The 19,139-nt window shown below is 36.2% G+C and overlaps 1 protein-coding gene across 9 annotated transcripts in view; it reads right to left on the bottom strand.

Annotated features, from left to right (window-relative positions):
• Positions 1-19,139, bottom strand: part of otofa (otoferlin a) — a 70,878-nt gene that overhangs the window by 43,608 nt on the left and 8,131 nt on the right. For all 9 annotated transcript variants that reach the window (XM_028040590.1, XM_028040581.1, XM_028040584.1 and 6 more), the window contains exons 2-3: positions 18,344-18,402; positions 5,493-5,581 (exon numbers count right to left, since the gene is read on the bottom strand). In XM_028040590.1, the coding sequence (XP_027896391.1) occupies positions 5,493-5,581; positions 18,344-18,402 (148 nt within the window). The remainder of the gene's footprint in view (positions 1-5,492; positions 5,582-18,343; positions 18,403-19,139) is intronic.

Here is a 19,139-nt window from a genome sequence, read left to right as displayed (position 1 = left end):
ACTCTGTCCCAGGTCCCATTCAAGCAGCCAATTAGAGCTGGTGAATAATTTAAAGAGTTTCCTTCAAAACAGAGCATTGTTTGCAGAGCAATAAGTCAGATATGTAGAGTAAAGCCACAACCATATGTCATTTCCAACTGAACCTTTGTTTACGTCTAATCTTAGATAAGATAAGAAACAGAAAAATAAGCTATTATACTTTTCATATCATATATTCAAATGATTCAACAAAAGTACCATTACAAGGAAATTTCACAGGTGTTTAGCAGGGAGGGAAATCTAAATTTGTTAAACAGGGGTATTCATGCAGAAGCCAAACATACACACACATATTGCTGTGTTTCTCCAATAGGACAATAAAAGCTGACAGCCAGGTGAAAAGTAAAATAAGGGTACACTACAACGCTTGTAGTTGAACATGAAAACACCAAATACTTTCTAATTAAATTTATGAGCAAAGACTAACACAACAAAGGCAGGGCAGCATGTTATCAGAGAGTAAATAAGGCAGTTATTATTCCAGTCTTCTCCCAGCTTTAATCCCTCTTTGTGCCTGCTGTCGTTACCAGCACTTTGTTTTCTTTGAAGTCAGTGGCTATGAATTGCTTTTACATTAAGAAGTGAGGCTATACTTGAGTTAGCAGCAGTTCCAAACCCAATAATGTATTCTTGAACTTCACTTTACTTTGAGAACAAGTTTTCTTGTAAGTGATTCCCCTCAGGCTTAGGCAGATGCTCTTGCTGTGAAGGTGAGTTATTGTCAGGTTCCTCAGTGAATATATTCAGAGACTTGCAAACTAAAGTTGGAAAGGACACTAATAGCTTTGTGTAAAAAAAAAACTTTATTCTTGAAGTTCAACTTTGATCCTGTCACAGTAAGTCCAAACCCATTGCATTATAATCAACTACTTCCTTCATCAGACAGGGCTGATCAATACATTCAGGCCTGTTCTGTCGTTTCCTTTTAACCATTGTGACAAGTGTACAGGTGGTGAATAATTGAACTGAGCGGGGCCTATCATGTTCTGCCTCACTTTTTACCATTTCAAAGGGTGCCATTCATTATTGACCAACAATTTACTTTCCTCTGCTCCATAATTCAAACCTCACCTTCCTTTTATTTTGTATTTTCTTTCTTTGTGAGTCTCGGGTATTTATTTATTTTTTTTAGCAAAGCATGGCATGACCAAGCAAAGGATCATGATAAGAAATGCTTAAGTGAGAAGATATTTGAGATTTATGTATACAAAAAGGAAATAAATAATAATCACAACGTATACATGGTGTTCAAGGACAAGCATCTATCGACTGGCAACGTTTGCAGATAAACAGTATGTCTCTTCGTTCCAGATGGACAATACTGACGACAAAATGCAGTTAAGCTGTTTTTAATGGGTGAGCTCCCAAAAACATGTTTTCCAATTCGGCTCATTTTAGGTGTTTTTACTGCAGAGAAGCCTGTGGGCAGAGTGCCGCTCCAACTTCACAACAGCCAAGTACCATCACAGGAGAGATTCAGAAAGAATCACACACAAACACAGTATGACCCAGATTTCTTTCACTCAGATTCTTTTTAATAGAAATAAAGGAACTACAGAACTAGAGCATGGGCGCTTTCAAAAGCTGCTTAACATACGGACATCAAAGATGTTTCAGCTATGATGCCTGTTAGTGTAGTCAAGCTATAGACGCTACGATGTAACAGTGCATGCAAATTGTAGATAGAAATCCCTATTCCAGTATATTTTAACATTAATTATAAAGAAGTCATTTACAATTAAAATAATCTCAGAATGAATTATGATAAAGGATTGTTCTGAAAACCATAATTCTTCGCAACACATCATCATATCTGGAGATACTTTGTGCTGTTACAAAAGAATAAGACAATTACAGTGTTTAGATTTACAATATGACTTTTTCTCTATAAAAAGCAAACTAACAGTCAAATCTTGCCACAAATTTTCAGTTGGACTTTGAATGGGCCATTTTTAACACTTTTTTTTTTAACAATAATATGCTTTCATGTAAATCAGGGGTGCCCAAATCCTGTCCTTAAGAGCAACTATCCTTCAGCCTTTAGATTTGTCCCCTCTCCAACAAACCTGAATCAAATTAATGGCTCATTACCAGGCCTCTGTAATATCCAGGTGTAAGGGAGATGGTATTCCTTATGGGGCCTGGGATTTGGGCCCCATAAAGAACACTTTGTCCCCACTATGTAGTATGTGTTAGAAAAATTGATATTACAATGGAGGCCACACGCACACACCCCCGCATCCCCCCCCACCACCACACACACACACCCCCAATAGCCTTTTAAGAAAGTATATCCATCAGGCAGGGGAGAAAACTGCTAATTAAACATGTTGTATATGCCGATGGCATACGGTGACCCTCATGCATCACCGCCACCTTTGTCTTATGGTAATGTGATCAGCCTTATTGTCAGAGAGTGTAACATGCTGGCCTCACAGTGTGTTGGTACTTAAAGAGATGAAGTAGGTTGGTCATCATTTTCGTCATGTAGCCCGTGGACAATGGAGCAGGTGTGAGAACAACAGAAACTATTCTTCACTCTGAATTATTTACTAACTTCCCTGTGCAAAGGTTACTGTAACTATAAATATTACCAAAGTGCTCACAGATATTTTTTTTCTTGACAAACTCTATTTTCACATTGTGGATTTTTTTTGTCTATTGATTTGTTTGATTACTTCTGATTCACTCTATAATTAAACAACTTTTGGGCTAATGAATATTAGCTAAACTGGAAATAGTTGAATTTACAAAAATAAAACTGTTAAAAGTAAAACTGGAGAAAAAAATAAAATAAAGAAACAGATTTAGTAAGGCCATTTTCTGGAGTAAATAAATAACAAGGAAATTCTGTAGTTACAATCTGTCCTGTCTGACACCAAGTCTTCTTAATTGGTTGATGATTTGTTGTAAACTTCTGAAGATATTTAGCTATAAATTATAAATGCAGATCTTATTTTAAAAAAAAGTCCGAAGAAAATAGCAGGGGCCTAATATTGTTGCTTTAAATTGATAAGAAACTAACTCCACAATTTGTTGGGAGACTGGTGAGTAAGAAAAAGAATAAAACAAAGTACGTGACATACCAACACTGACACCTTGAAAGATCCATTGTAAATTGCTTACACTACCTTACTTCATAATGCCAAATTCAATTTTCACACGAATACCAGCTTTGTCACAGTATGAGTAGAGTTACTTTTCAAACTATGAGATTTCCAAAGCTATTTACCTGATTATGTTGAGTTATGAAACAGTATTCCTGTTTGAGACTGCTTGACTTGCCCTCACAATAGCACTACAGAAATCTCGATGTCAGAACTGTTTAAAACTGATACAACTTCTGTCTACACCTGTCACCAACCTTTTAGATCTCAGTCATCTCTGTGCTTGGATAAGTAGTGAGTCACCATCTGACTGTAAGGTTACGCAAATAAAGTCCCAAGACGTTAGCACTAACAGATGTACAGAGTGACAAGCGAATAAAGTTTGAATGACGACAAGGCCATGCAATCTTTCTCCAGTCTGGCCCCTTGACTGTTTATAAAAAGCGTCAATTAACTCAGTGTGAAACCTGACTGGACCTATTTCAAACACAGGAAATGGACCTGCTTTCAGTGTTTAGGAGACAAGCTGCCTCTACATTTGTAGAGGAGATGGAAAAACCTGGCAGGAAGCCTTCCAATCTAGCCATTTTGTCAAGGAAATGTATTCAGGCTGATCCATGATCCCTGGAAGGCCATAAATTGGTGTACATTTTAAATTATTTTTGGCTCCTAGACCCAAAAACAACAATTTTGCTCCAATAGGACCATAAAATGTTGCACCAGCTCACCTTAAGGCATCCAATATAACCTCTTCAGCACATATTGAGTTTTTGTGGCAGCTTTTTTTCCTTTAACTGGGCTTCACATAAATATCTTTCATTTATTACTCACAGGTAAACCTTCTTTGATTGCCTACAGCTTTAGTTGTTCTCCTTAACGGCTGAAGCTAAATGTTTCTGGTTTAAATACAGAAACATTCAAACCAGAAACAAAAATCATTCAGCATTTTGGTTTTAATTTTAAAACTTTAGCCAAGTAGCATATTGTTTCGTTCTCTTCTTTTCCATCAGCCCAACCCAGATTTTCAGGAATGACTGCTTCATAACCTGCCTTTGTCCTTTGTTTTTACAGAATAAATTTCTGTTGACTGAACAACACCTGATATTATTTCAAACATGCACATTGCAATTAATGGTCTAATTACACAAGATCTATAAATCTTTTAAATTTAAAACGGTGATTGATATGGTTAGTACTGAATGATTGCTATTATTTTGAACATAAACTGTGCATCTGCAAATAACTCAGAAATAGAAAAGGAATTATTTGGCTCCACTGTAATGCCATTCATCATTCTAACTGATGACAAGAAATTGTGGACTGCATAAGAGAACACACAGCAAATATTAACGTTTTTAATTAAGCAAACACATGATAATTTATGTTATGATGTGATTCTATATTATTGGAATAATAATAGTTTAGATTATTTTTTATTATTCCCACCACTGGTGTCACTGAGTACCAGGCAGATTTAATTATTTCTGTATTAAACGCAGCTTGTGGCCTGCCTTTAATAGCTCCTTGTTTACAGAGTGTGTTTACACTCATATGTGGGTCAAATAGAAGGTAAATGTGTGGCTGTGCGTATTCAAAAAAGCCTGTGTGGAGAAAGGAAGAGTGTATTGCATTTTTATATGTCATCTAGTCAAGAACCTAAGCATTAAACTCTGCTACATTACATCGTGTTTTTCATGATCTGACTGTTTGGACTGTGTGACATGACAAATGAGCCAATTACAGAGGTTGAATTGCAGTTTCATTACTTCAAGCGCTCTGTTGATGTGAAAGTGACTCACATCCAGCTCAGTGGTTTACAATGTTTTTACACAGGCAATTTACTCCATTTAAGTCAAGCTCTCTGGGAATTCAAGCTCATTCTCTTCCTTACTTCAGAGACACACACCATGTGTGAGTCCGAGTTGGTCACAGGCTGACGCTAAAAGACAAGCAAGGCCCCAAAACCACAAATGGATTTACTCTGAAATGCTGTTGGATGGGATACAACTCATTCTGAATCCAACAGTTTCTGGCAACTCTTAGATTTTAAAAATGTACCACAGCTTTACAGCATTCACTCACCAATCTGCCAATAAGAGGTTTCATTAAAGATCGTTCACTATTAATATTATTTAACCATAATGTTAGCATAGAAACAGATTTTCACTGTGTTCACTTTCTTGTTATTTATTTATTTTTTTAAACAACCATCTATGCTGACATTATTCACCAAAAGATGATACAAATGAAATTGCTGTGCTGTACGTAGTACATTCAGACTAAAAGATGTTGTGCACTGAAAGTAGTTTTTAAAAAGAAGAATTCAGAGCAGGAGTCTTAACTCACCTATTTGTGAAGACTTTGCTGTAATTGTACACTTGGACCTCCAACATCTCATTTTGATCAAGTCTGCTGGCAATGGGCCATCGAAAAGTCTGGTAGAGGAAAAAAAATATCAAGGGTTACAAAAGTGTAGCAACAAAATATGAGACAATTTAGTAAAGAACTATTCTACACTTTCTTTTCTGTAAAACTATTTTGTTTACACTGAGATGTAATTAAAAAGCAATGCAACACCTATCCTGTCCCAGTAGGTGGCAATAACATTGACACTGACAATATCCAAATTCAAGAGAGAAGTTCTTAAATAATGCCTACTTCACAATAGTAACTTCACCAACTTCTAATGTGCATGGAGGGGTGGATAGATCTGATGAGGTCAAAAGTCCAGCAACACTTTAAATTCAGAGGAATCAACAACGGGTCCACTGATTTATCGGACATATGGAGCAGCTGATAATTGGTCAATAAATGAATAGTTTCTATGGACACATAAACACCTGTTTTTTTCCTGCCATACTCTGCATTTTTGTTCAGATTTTAAATATTTTAGTTTTCCTGGGAACACAAGCCCAGAATAATAGATCAACAGAACAGCAGTTTCCTTTAAAATCACGTAAACTGCAATTCTATCCATTTTCTTTAGAAAACATTTCCTGTTTCATTCTCAGCCCATTTAATGAAGATCCACGTGTTAAGCTTTTCCATTAATGCAATAAGAGCAAATCTTGGTCAAATACTCAGGCACCATGTAGTTAGCTTAAATGATCAGCTTTTAACACATTTGATATCTCATACAACACTATTTAGTGAAAAAAGGCTTGTAGTTTAGCATTAAAACGTAACAGCATTTGTGCTATTTATTCATATATCCACTGTGTTTCTAATAAGAACCCTCATAATTACAGACATGACAGCAGGTTAAATTTTCTTCTGTGATGTTTAGCCAGACAAAAAGATAAATCACTGTAAATTATTCCCCCCGAAGTGGATTTAAGTAGCTGATTCAAGGCCTAGCGTCAGCATACATCGGCTACCCTACCGAGTCCTTGAGAGTGTAGATGTTTCTGCCGAAGGCAGATCTGTTGTTCTGAAGGGAGCAAAATATTGGAATGTTTTATTCATCACTCTAAACATCTCTCAGGTTGAGTTGAGTTAACTGGAAACAATAATAGTTTTTTTTTTCTTGAGATAAAACAAGAAACTGTACTGTAAGTGTTAGCTTTTCTTGAGTGAAATTCCAGTTATGATGATAGAGAAGATAAAGGATTGCTTATTTTAATTACATTCTAAATATTACTCTGAAGGATGTTTTTTGACTCACTGACAAAAAAATCTGAAAATGTTGCAGCTCTTCATATAAGCATATTACAGCAAGATGCATGCATTTTATTGAGCTGTCATTAAACGCATGCATTTAATGAGAACGATACAAAGATACAGGAGTTGGCAGAAGTGTCCTGTTTGTTGTCTATTGTATGTTTCTGAATACTTCAGTCTTAATGTTCTGAGGCAATAAAATGGATCTAATAGGATTAAATGATGCATTACATTAATATGCATTTGACAAACACATCCATGTCTGGGATCCTAATTAAATGAGAAGTACATTTTTCACAAATGTCTAGATCACTAATGCAAACTGATGTAGGTTTATACATTTATGTATGAATGCTAATTTAATTAGGAGTTTTCTTGATCTTTGTCTTTTGTTGTGTTCGATGGTTATTACAGTGTCTTGCAGAGCAATTTATACTCTTTTTCACATTAAATCTAAAGACACTAATGTGCATTATTATGATTTTATGTGAATGACCAGCAAAACATACAAAGTTTAGTTTATAGACTGTATGCGGAAAACCAATCCTTGCCATAATCCCATCAACTCTGAACAGGATCCCCGTCCCTGATGGAAAAAAAAAAACAACAACCCACTACCATAGCAGCCACACAAATTTTTGATAGTGGGTGTGGTGTCTTCACAGTATGCTTAATTGTTTTCCTGTCATCTTAGTTGTGGATATTTTCAGTGACACCAGAGTTACCATAGGTCTCTTTTCCTTCTTTGATAAATGTTCTTCTTCTTGTCAACCTTGCCTGTCAGTCGTGATCGACTCTTTCAATTTGCAGATAATGAAATGACCAGTATTCTGTGAGGTTTTCAAAGCTTTTGATTTTGATCAATAACTTAATCCTGCTTTAAACTTCTCCCCAGCTGTATTCCAGAACAACCTACTCTGTTTTGTGGTCTCCATGTTGCTGTTTGTTCACTAATGTCCTCCAACAACGTCAAACTCTGACACCATATTACACCACATCACTCTGTTTTGCTGCTTCGAACAACAAGTACATGACTACATAATTAAGTAGAGGAACAAAAGCTCTTGTTGTAAAAGTTCAAAGGATGATTAATTAGCCTTTTGGATAACATTCAGCAAACTGTTTTTAATTACAGTATTATGATGAAACAATATCGTGACGACAGATGTATAAAGATTGCACAGGTGATTTAAAACTCATTGACTTCCCACTGTTTTTAGCCTCTAAGTCTGGAAAACACTGCAGGGCAGGAAACACATCCATCAGGACTGTCCCATTACTGAATCCTGGAGTTCCCACCTGCTTCCATTAGACCTGCCTTAGAGGATCTGTGCATCCACATGCATGCACTGCTTTAAGCTGTGAGTCTGTGCTTTCCACCCTGAGGATCTGCAGTCTGTGCTTTCTTTTCGCAATCTCTCGTCTACTGAGGACAGGATTATTGCCACTTTCAGAGCAATAGTCACCCACTTCACTTAAAACACTTAGAAGCTGCTAACAGCTCCTGAGTGTTTGTCCTCGTCAGAATATATCAACTAAATCAATTGCATTGCATCTATTTTATAACAATTCTCCTCCTGTGTGATAAAGCTGCTGAAAAGTAAGCCCTCAGCATGGTGTTAATGATGACAGCACACACAGCTAGGGAAGGGATCAACATTATACCAGCACACATAAGCTCAAATGATGCACATCATAATGAGATTATGTTTGGGTTATTCAATTCCAAGCATGTCAATTTCCCCAGAGAAGCACAGGTTTTAATCTGTGTTTTCACAATAAACAACACTTATTCTGAAGTATGCAAGTCATAAAAATCTGAGTCTTACCTTTTTTCTCCCTATAAAAAAGTGTTTCAACTTTAAGTTTGTGCTATCCATAGTTTAAATACTATTACGTTTTTATTAAGTGCTATACTACACTAGTTCTTCTTCTCTTTTATTGCATCCAAAAAAGATATCACTGTAGTTCAAGCAGAAGAAACACTGTGGCTAAGTTTTCTAATCGTATTGGTAAAATGCAGTCAGTTGAATAAACTTTGAGATAATGGAGATCCTTTAATGTCTCATTCTGTTTTGTTTTCAGACCTGTTGTCACATCATGATGCACAGGTAAAATCAATCCTCCTCATCAGTGGCGTGGATAAAAGCATCAGTCATCTAACGCCAAACTTCTTCCCCCTGAGCATCTGTGATTTAAGTTTACTATTAAACTTGATCCTGTGTACTCAGAGCAATCCTGAGATTAGCTCTTTTTGTTTGGTGAATTGTTTTAATTTAAGATATGTTGGAAGTTAGGTATGGGGATTTTCTGTTTTTTTTTTCTTTAATTCTTTTTTTTTTTGCCAGTTGCGTCCTGTCTTGTGGTCGCCAGGCAGGGAGATTAGAGATTGTACGTTTGTTGTTTAAAGATAAAAAAAATTCTTACTTTCAGTCAGAAGGGGGAATTTTCATTTGTTGTTTGACTCTGATGTTTATTTCATCCGTTCTGTTTAGCTCATGAGTGAAATCCTTAACATAAGTAAAATCCCTTTTACACTGAGGTGGGTTTTATTCAGGAGCTTTAGGTTGTTAGTTGCTAGATTTGTTTTCTGTTTCCATCTCAGATTTTAAATCTATCTACACTCAAACATTAATTCATTACTTTTACATGCATCATGTATCCTGTTTAATGGTGCACATTTCTGCAAGTCCAGAAACATGAACAAGCATGAATATTAAATTACAGTGAGCTCTGTTCATTGACGCTCTGTAGAATGCACGCTTAAAGCTATAAATTGCCTTAAACTTGAATGATGAAAAACTGCTGCAATACTCCGACTCTGGCACTCAGTCAGACTTTATCACATAATATGTTGGTTAGAAATGGTGTCAGATGGTAATCTGTAAAGCAGTCATCACTACTTTGCTGTGGGAAAAAAAAATCACCACTAGTCCTTTCTATTTAGCTTGTCTGAGTCATTCTCATAACTGTTCTCAGATCCCTTTTCTCTAGTGCTCAGTGCTGTATGAAGTTTAATTGGTAAAGCATGATGACTCATTAAAAGTGACAGAAATGATCTCTCTCTCTTAAACGCCTCGAGGCCTATTGGCGCTTCCCCAGGGGCTAAACACTCAGATCATCAGATGAGGAGAAAAAGTTTCTTCTCAGATCCCTGGAGCATTGTGCTGGTCAGATGGAAAACAGGGTCATCCCAAGTTCCCCAACACATCATTCCTTGATATTTTATGACTGTTATATACTAGATTCAGATGTGGGGGGAAAAAAACTCACCCATGATTAATTATGAACAATATGTTTCCTTCTATTTTTTCTTCTACTCTCTAATGTGATAATGATAGGAGGAATGTGACACAATTAGAGGATCTTCTAAGAAGCTCACAGTGTTTTAAACTCCAGGCTTGTTATAATCTTATGATGCAACTCTCTCAAGGTTTAGATGTGTCCTCGATGGATAAGAGCAATAACAGTGCAACCTAACTTCTTCTTAGAGCTCCTGTCAGTTAGCTTGGTAATGAACACAGATCAAGGTCAAATGCCAGTTTAAAAACTTACAGTGCAGTTCACAAGAAGAACTAAATACATTCATGTCCATAGTTACCCACTTGGCATCTGTAGTTTACAATTATTTATATTCATTGATCATGTTTTGTGAAAAATATTATTCAGTTTGAGATTGAATTATGTGCTCATATGCTCTTTTAATGCTGCTGAATTCCTACTAGAGCTGATCTCATTTACTCTACATATTTTATGTTCTTGTATCTTATCAGAACTAGTTCACTCTTGATGTTTAATTTTCCTAATTTTATGAAAGCACAAAAACAACTTCCTGCCTGTCGAACGTGTTTATGACAGTCTGCGTGACACAAACATGTTTTTGAATCACACACAGACAATTTTTAAACGTAGTCCCACATTGTGTATAGCTGATGATTTTTTAGTGTCCTAATTCTGAACGGTCATGTAGCATATTACCAGACATTTACATGATTGCATCTGACAGACTTTCCATTTTGCACAAGAGGAGGCAAAAAGTGGCGAAATCAAACCTATCATGGATGAAACAAGCATGGCAGATGTTGTTACCGCTGCTCTATTTAATAATGACATGCTCACGCTGAAGCAGGTTACAGCTGAGTCCCGTTATTCTTGCTCTCTGCAGAACAACACCACCTCCATCAATAATGGAACTATTCATAATTATTTTGTGCTCCAGTTGCACAACTTTGAAATTGACAGTCAAATGACACGTGCAGCATCCAGATGTACTTCCATAAACGCAGCATGCTGAATGTCACATGTTCTTCTTTGCATATGGCTCAAGGTTGATTTTTAATACTGGGGTTAAAATGCGAACTAGTGATGTGATGTTCAAGAACAATCAGGTTCTTTTGAAAGATTCTTTTTCCATAGAACTGTAGAAATCAAGTTAACGAGAGCCTTTCTTTGTTTCTCACAAAAACTTTGCTTGTGTACATGTGTGGCATTGTGAAAGAGACTCAGGCTATGCAGCGGGAGAGAGATTGAGGATGGTCACAATGCACTCCCTTTCTTCTTGGCTTATTCTTGCCTTGTGTTGTTTAATATTAGTCCGCTGCCTTAATTGTTATATTTAATGCGGCAGAAGATTTTTGTTTCTGCCAAAGTAACTCAAGTGTACTATTTTCTCTTCCATTTGTTATATTTTGTTCCCATCATGTTGTTTTTATATTACAAGTAGCACTAAATTACAATTAATGCACACAACACTTGCGGTAAAGAAGCACATGGATATTCGATATTTATTTTTTGCCACCTTATTAAAATAATAGCCAAAGATATTTGTTGTCATAAGGGATTTGTTTTTCAGGCCCTGTCATATTGGAGAAACGGTTGATCCACTTTAAGCTCCCCTTGGTTTTCCATTATAAATTTCCTCCATAAAGAAAGTTTATTTCAGCTTCCTGCATTTGCACTTGTAGGAGTTTTTATTACACTCAAAGATGATGGACATGGTTATAGTTAGGAGCACCATGTATCCCTTTTTATGCTTTACTTTGTGACCCAGCTCCCTCTTCACCATGGAGATGCAGTGCAGTTACTGCATCACTGGATGATATGCGCATACCTTCTGATGTAATCAGAATGACAACACTGACAATAAAAGCAGAGAAGTGATCTCCCTGTAATACTTTAAACACAATTCTATTAATGCTGTGTATGGAAACACAGCTCTGATTCTGTGTAGAAGGCCCTAAGGTAATAGTGGACTTGGTGTCCTGCACTTCTGAACCTCCCATAAAATTACTATTTTTGCCACCTTCCTTTATTACAACTTGTAGCTTTTAACATTTTAGCTGACTTAGAAAAGGTCCAGCGTTGTTTGCCTCAGATTTTATCCTACACACTATGCACAGTATGTAAAACTATCTATCTATATATGGATGTGTGTGTGGGGGTGGTTGTGCGTGTGTGTATGTCTGACAGCAAAGATCAAGCAGCATCACTAATAAGCTGGGTCTGCAGTGGAAGTTGTGTTCCGTTTACTGACAGCAAGGTATAACTGTTCACCCCAGCAACTCTGTTTCAATCTTGCTTTTCCACTTCAGCTCTTTAACGCCGTACTTTTCAATCTCCGACCTGTTTTTCAAGTGTCACTCCGACGCTTCCCAACTGATTTCTGTCTAATTTATGGGGAATGGAACACTTTCTTCAAACCAGCATTACCATTATAGGATTAGAACTTTCCCCATTTGATGACTGAAGTTAAAATAATTGTTTTTCCAATCCTGAAGCTGAGGAGAAAGGTGCAATAAATTTCTTCAACCAATTCATTAGAGACCCATTTATTCAAGATGGACTGTATCTAATTCTTAGTTTCTCCAACACATAAACAACCAGCTGTCTGTTTTTGTCTGGTTTTATTTAAATATGTTGGATCTAATTTGTCCAAAGGTTTAATGTTTCATGTAACTCCCTTTAAACCAACAATAGATTTTTGTTGTTGTGTTCTACTAAAGGAACCAGGAAAATAGTAACTTTTTTCAGTTAATTGAACAATATCAGTATACAGTATTACCTTTAAGTTACCAAATAGGACACATTTTTTCTGTTTTAAACAAGTAATACCTCCATAAAATAAAAGTTAGAGGAGATTTTATTCTCAAAGATCTTTAATTATCTCACAAAATCCTTTCAAATAATTTTTTCCTCAAATGGTATTATGTTACCTGAAAAAAACAGTGTGAGGAAGTAAAGTTGCCATGGTTATCTTCTCTATAACCCAGGACCGTTTTCTTCCCTTTACACTGGCAAAATTAGTTTTTTCCTTTTTCAGAGAGATGCAGAATATTAGTATTCCCCAAAGATTCACTTACGTCTTCAAATTAACAAAAAAAAAAAAGAAAAATCAGCATCAAGAATTCTGACTTTAGGAGGGATTAAAAAATAGATTTCCAATTTTTACTTCTCAAAGTTATAGAGTTTATTAATATAAAAGAGAAAGCAGACATTTCATTCATCAAGTGCCTCTTTTGTGGACGTTTTGTGAGTTTTAATTAATGAGGTAGACAATAAAGTTAATAGCTAGGACTTTCCATTCCAATGAATCTGTAACAAACCATATGCTGCTGAAAGAGTTGACTGCTGAAGGCCTAGCAGCACTGTGCAGCTTTTCTCTACAAATCTCTTTTTATGGTTTTAATATGTATGTTAGTAACTCTGTCCAACTGCATCATTGTTTTTCTTTTGGATTTCTTTCCTATTCTTAAAGCTTTTAGCAATTTAAAACAGCTGGTTGTCCAAACTGATTCTGCAACAAGTTTATTCTCGCTAAAAGGGAGCTATTCATCTTCACTGTCCCCTAGTGCTTGTTTCAGATTGCATTAATGATTAGATGAAATAAAGTAGGTTACTTTTTATAGCGTATCTTTCATGTTTTGGTTGAATTGTAATTGTGTGACTTGACCCAACTAAATTCTGCTACTGAATGAAGTGTGATTTTAGGAATGTAACACAAACACATTCACTGTATAATATAATTTGCTCAAGACCTATTTCCTTCTATCCTACAGTTATTCTACAACAGATGGAAAGTTTTTTACCCATGCATCACCTGATTGAACTTTCTGCGTCTCACTATTTGTATTTATTTTATAATTGCTATTACTTTTGGTCAGGCGATTACTAAGAAGGAATAGTTTCTTCATCATTATTTCTGGGCTGATGTTTACTGTCCCAGTGGGTCGCTTGTGAAAGAGATTTGTTGCAAGCTGATGCACATAGGCTCAAACAGACAGATGCCCAAACAGAAATATATTTCTAGTTTTTTACAAATGTATAGTGCAGCACTAATACAAAAAATACATACTTTATTTATTACTTTTTTTCTATGAAAAGTCATGAATCTGCATAGCAACACAGCATTATCTCTATAAACAACTGTAGAGAGGATGGTTTGCCACAGTCTATTGGTTTTGTAACTGTGCAGTTTGAGGCCTAATTAAATTAATGTTATATAATGAGTGTTTCTCTTTTCACACCGATACACTATCTCTCATAGTCTCCCATTTTCAATCCACATTTATCAGCTTTCTTGCTCATTTTTGAATGCTTATTTTAAAATGCATGTTATGTGAATAAATCTGAATTTACTTACATTTTTATCCATGGAACAATTCCTGCATTTATTTCTCCAAATAAATATCGTAACAGTTACACCACTTTCAAATATCATAACAAAATTCAGGGAATGCTATTGGAAAAAAATAAGTCCCCCAAATCTGGTTTGTCCCTTTCGTCCTTGATTTTATAAATTTTAATGCCACATATTCCCATGCTTAGGTCCCATCCAACTGCATGCTTGTAAATTAAATATTTTGCACAAGTCATCATTTATTCATAATCTTGGAAGATGTGCTGGAAGAGCACACTCCTGGAGTGTCCTTGAGCATTTAGAGAACTTTAAAAACTATTTTCAGAACTGGCAATATTCAAACTTGTGCTTCACCCTGAGGCATCTGTTACTTTTCTCCTCTTTACTGTTAGCCCCACTGGCCATCAGCTGAAATAAGAACCTTAGATGTCAACATCTCTTATGATATAATGTTCCCATTGATAGTGATGCAGTGAGGGTTCATATATCTGACATTTCTTGCTTTAATCTGTTCAATTCACTCTAAATGTGATTATCCAGACAGTTCAGGAAGTGGTTTGGAAGTGAGCTCGATGAGGTGTCTTCACTCTATCTCCGGTAAGCCACAACAAGCCCAGCAGGCTGATGAGGCTTTCAGCAGCAGCGCAAACTGAGAAAAATGGCAAAGTCAGCTATTTCAGCAAACTCCTAAACTGTACCATTTTTTCAAAGGTGATTAAATTTTTCAGCAACTTGTAATTAAAACTCCTACTTCATGTAAAGTGGCAGAAAAAAAACTAGAAAACTAAAAAAAAAGTAAAAACATTGCTTTTGGAACAAAACAGCACTGTTTCTTTATTCTAATTGTTATGATGTTATTATTGTATTTTAAAGTTGTGACTTGTAAAATGTAATAATGCATACTCTCTCCATGCACTGTCCACCACTCAGGTCACATCTCATAAATGTGTTAAAACTTGTGATTCAGTTTTCTGAGCTAAAAAAAAAAAACAAAATCCTATTTTAAAGTCAGACTCACAATTTTAAAGTCTGCACTGACCATATTCATTATGCTGACATATAGTTATTACTTCCATACCTTGGTGTTCATAGTTTAACTCCAAATAAAACAAATGATCTCTTTGATCAAATTGAACATGTGCAGAGCATGGTTTAACTAACACTGCCGGCCACATATAGAGCAGGACTCTCTGTTCTCTGCTCTAGTTATGTCGAACTTTTGAGGGGGAAGCCCTGTCGTTCTGCAGCTAAAAGCCTCACCATCCACTGAATAATGAATACAGATTCCCTATCCAGCCTATCTGCACACTAGTTCAAAGGCATTCTGCTACTCCATGCATAAAGCAAAAAGACACACAGCTATATGCTAATGGCCCTCAACTTCAGGGGCTCTGCTGAGCTCAATGAGACCTGCAAGTGTTCCAAATGTTGATGAAGACATTGGTGAAAAGGAAGGGATTGGGAATGGTTCGAAGGGTGAAGAAAGCACAACAATGGTGCACCTGTCACAATAAAGACGCCTGAGCACTTGCATGCACTTATTGCACAATCCTTCAAAGTGCAGGAAGAACATGTCATTCCAAGAGAGAACTGGACACTGCATGGATGCTGAGAGATGTCAATGACCTCACCTCTGATTCTTGCACCTCATTCTTGACTGAGGTGCAAGAATCAGTCCAGACTTCAGAGGAGCTTAAAATGAGAGCCAGTCGTTGTTGTACCCATTGCAGTTTTAAAATATAAATAAAATATAGTGAAAATATAGTTTGCAAAAACAACACAATCGCTGGTGGGACAGTACAACCCTATGAGTTCCACGGTGCGTTTGAGTGAGTGGAAACTTCCTGATTAAAAGCAAAACAATAAAGCTGGTTATCAGTAAAGGAAGTAGCACTCTGCTTGTTAGCTGATCAAAGAAAAAATGTTTTTCTTTGCCAAAACAGCATTCATATCCTCTGAGAAGATTTTGAATGTGTTTGAGGCACTTTTCGTTTTGTTTTCAGGATTTTATTCTCTTGAGTCTATCCCATAGCGCTGCTGTGTCTCTCCAGCTTTGGCAAATTTTCCAGCAACACTTCTTTCTTGATCCTCAATTTTCATCTTGTTCTTGTTTTTCCCACCTTCTTTTTTTTCCACGAGCCTTCATGTTTCAGTTCATCATTAAACTTGTTTTTGTTCAGTAGCAGGAGTTTGTCGGAAAGCGATTTGGGAATGTTTCCCATAATCTCAGAGCAGCCATGGTAAATAAAGACAGGCCAACTATAACCTGAAGGACTCAAAGGAATACAGAGAAGTGTGCTGTTGTCGAGAATATTCTCATTTACTGCAGCTCAAATCCTCCAACCTATGCTTAAATATTCAGCTTCCACGTCTGGCAGAAGCAGCACTTAAACCCTCTTGCTTTTTTCACAGCCTTCAGCCTTTCACCCTTCTACACCTTATTTAGAGCAGAGTGAGAATCGAAGACCCTGGCAGGCAATAAGCGCACAGGGTTTGAAAACATCTGAAGAAATTAGCCTTTTGCAAGTCATAACTTTTGCAGATAATTCCTTAATAAGCCATACTGAAGTAACAATGCTCGAAATATTTACTGACAACTTTGTGGGTAATATAGACACATAAGAAGTGTCTTGGTGGGATTCTCACAAGGTTTAAACAAAATGGCTTTGTAAAGTGTATGGAAGTGTGTATATGCACTGCGATTTGCAAAGTATTCATAATCTTTTAACTTTTCCATATTTTGTCACTTCAAAGCTGCAAAATTCAATTTATTTCACTGGGATTTTAGTTAAAAGTGTCTGGTATGTTCCTTGATTACTCAAAATGTATTTTGTTCACTACAGTTCTCTAACAAATCTCTAAAAACATAATAGAAAACTTGTATTCACACTGTAATTAAAACACAGGCAGCTTATATAGCAAGACTTTCATTTTGGTGACTTTTTAGGGAAAAATTACTACATTTTTAGGGGTATTCGAGTAAAGAGGGCTGAATACATATGCATGCCACACTTTTCAAGTTTTCATTTGTAAGAAAAAAGACAATAAAAACATAACTGTTGTTTCACTTTGCAGCTGTATGCTACATTGTGTTGGTTTATCATCCAAAATCCCAAGAAAATAAATGAACATTTATGAGACAAAATGTGGAAATGTTCAAGGAATATGAATACCTTGTAAGGTACAGTATCTGAGAATCTGCTCCCATGTTTTCCCACAGAAAAATTACATCAGACTTACAGTATAATTACAGTGCTATATATAATTCAGTAGCATTAAGGATTCAAAAGCCAAGATAAAATATAAACAGACCTGCGTTATATATTTAGCCTATTTATTTGCTAAATTCTGCTAAAAGATTTTATTTTTCTAAAAAGAAAAAAAAAACTTTAGGAAAAGTTACAAAACTGTTCCTAGTTGTGTGGCTGAAAAAAACGGTGAATCACTTTACACTTCCTGCTGTTGGCTCAAAATTCAATTATAGCCTTTGGAAACACCAGATAAGCTAATTACGTTCTCACAATTCAGCCTGTGGTTGGTGTGTATCTCCTATTCATGTGAAACAGACTTTAGTCCAGAGAATAATGCCTCAAACACAGTACATACAACCATTTTCTCCAGTTTTTTATTAGAAGAATAGTATATTAAAGCACCAGATATTTATATTTGATAGAAGACGTTTTGTTTGGATCAAACTCTTGTATCCACTCCTCGGATTCAGAGAACTTATGTTGCACACATTCAGTGTGCTTTCCACTAAATCCTAAATAAATGTAATGCCTCAGCCTCTATTGTTTCTGCCAATTATTGAGTTTCTACCTCAACTCATTAAGAAAACGTTCAAAGTGTGAAACCAGCATGATGTTTTCTGATAACAGCAAAGTGAAACAAAGATACCAACCTCATTAAAGTGAGCCACCTCCCCACAGTTCTCTGCTATGCGGCTGTAGAGGGGCAGACCTGAAAGATGGAGAGGATCCAGAGATTAAAAGGCAGTTTACTTAATGGCATCATGATAGCTGAGATTGAGTGGGCAGACTCAGCCTGGGAAGGTTTCCATAGAAAACAGCAGTCAGAGTTTTCTATACACAAGACAGTCTAGATGCATGGCTTGGATGGATAACACTGCTGCTACCGTCAAAAAACTTTCTGAGTATTTGTTCAGAGTTGCTTTTTATTTGTTTTCAACAGAGGGACAATTAGCCTCATATTCTCTTTTGGCTCGATTCAAATCTATAACTGGGACCCCTGAGAACAACATTTCAGACAGTTCACGTAATTATTATATATGAGTTTTGTTAGCAAAACCTATTTTTTGTAGCTTGTTAAGCTCCCCCAGCAAATTCTGATATATACTGTGATCTTTAAAGAGGGTAAAGCTTGCTCTATAGTAGAGGAGCTATAAAGCGGAATTAGTTTAGGTTTCTTAAAAAAGTTCTTCTCTTCTTTTCTTACTATAATTTAGTTATAACAGTCCTCAAATCACTGCCAATTCAGACACATGTAATACGTGAATTTGTCAAGTCGGTTGTTTCTACAAATGTGTTCAAATATGGGACTTTATGAGTGGCGGTACTATTTTCTGTGAATTTAAGAGGGCTGTTTTTACAGGATGAATTGACTACATCTCATGTTAGAGCCAATACACATTGTTCTACCTGAACAACTGCTGCAAAACATACAGACATGCAAGGGCA

The sequence above is a fragment of the Xiphophorus couchianus genome, chromosome 15, assembly GCF_001444195.1.
Source record: "Xiphophorus couchianus chromosome 15, X_couchianus-1.0, whole genome shotgun sequence".
Classification (NCBI taxonomy): Eukaryota; Metazoa; Chordata; class Actinopteri; order Cyprinodontiformes; family Poeciliidae; genus Xiphophorus; species Xiphophorus couchianus.
This window is presented reverse-complemented; position numbering and strand designations above follow the sequence as displayed.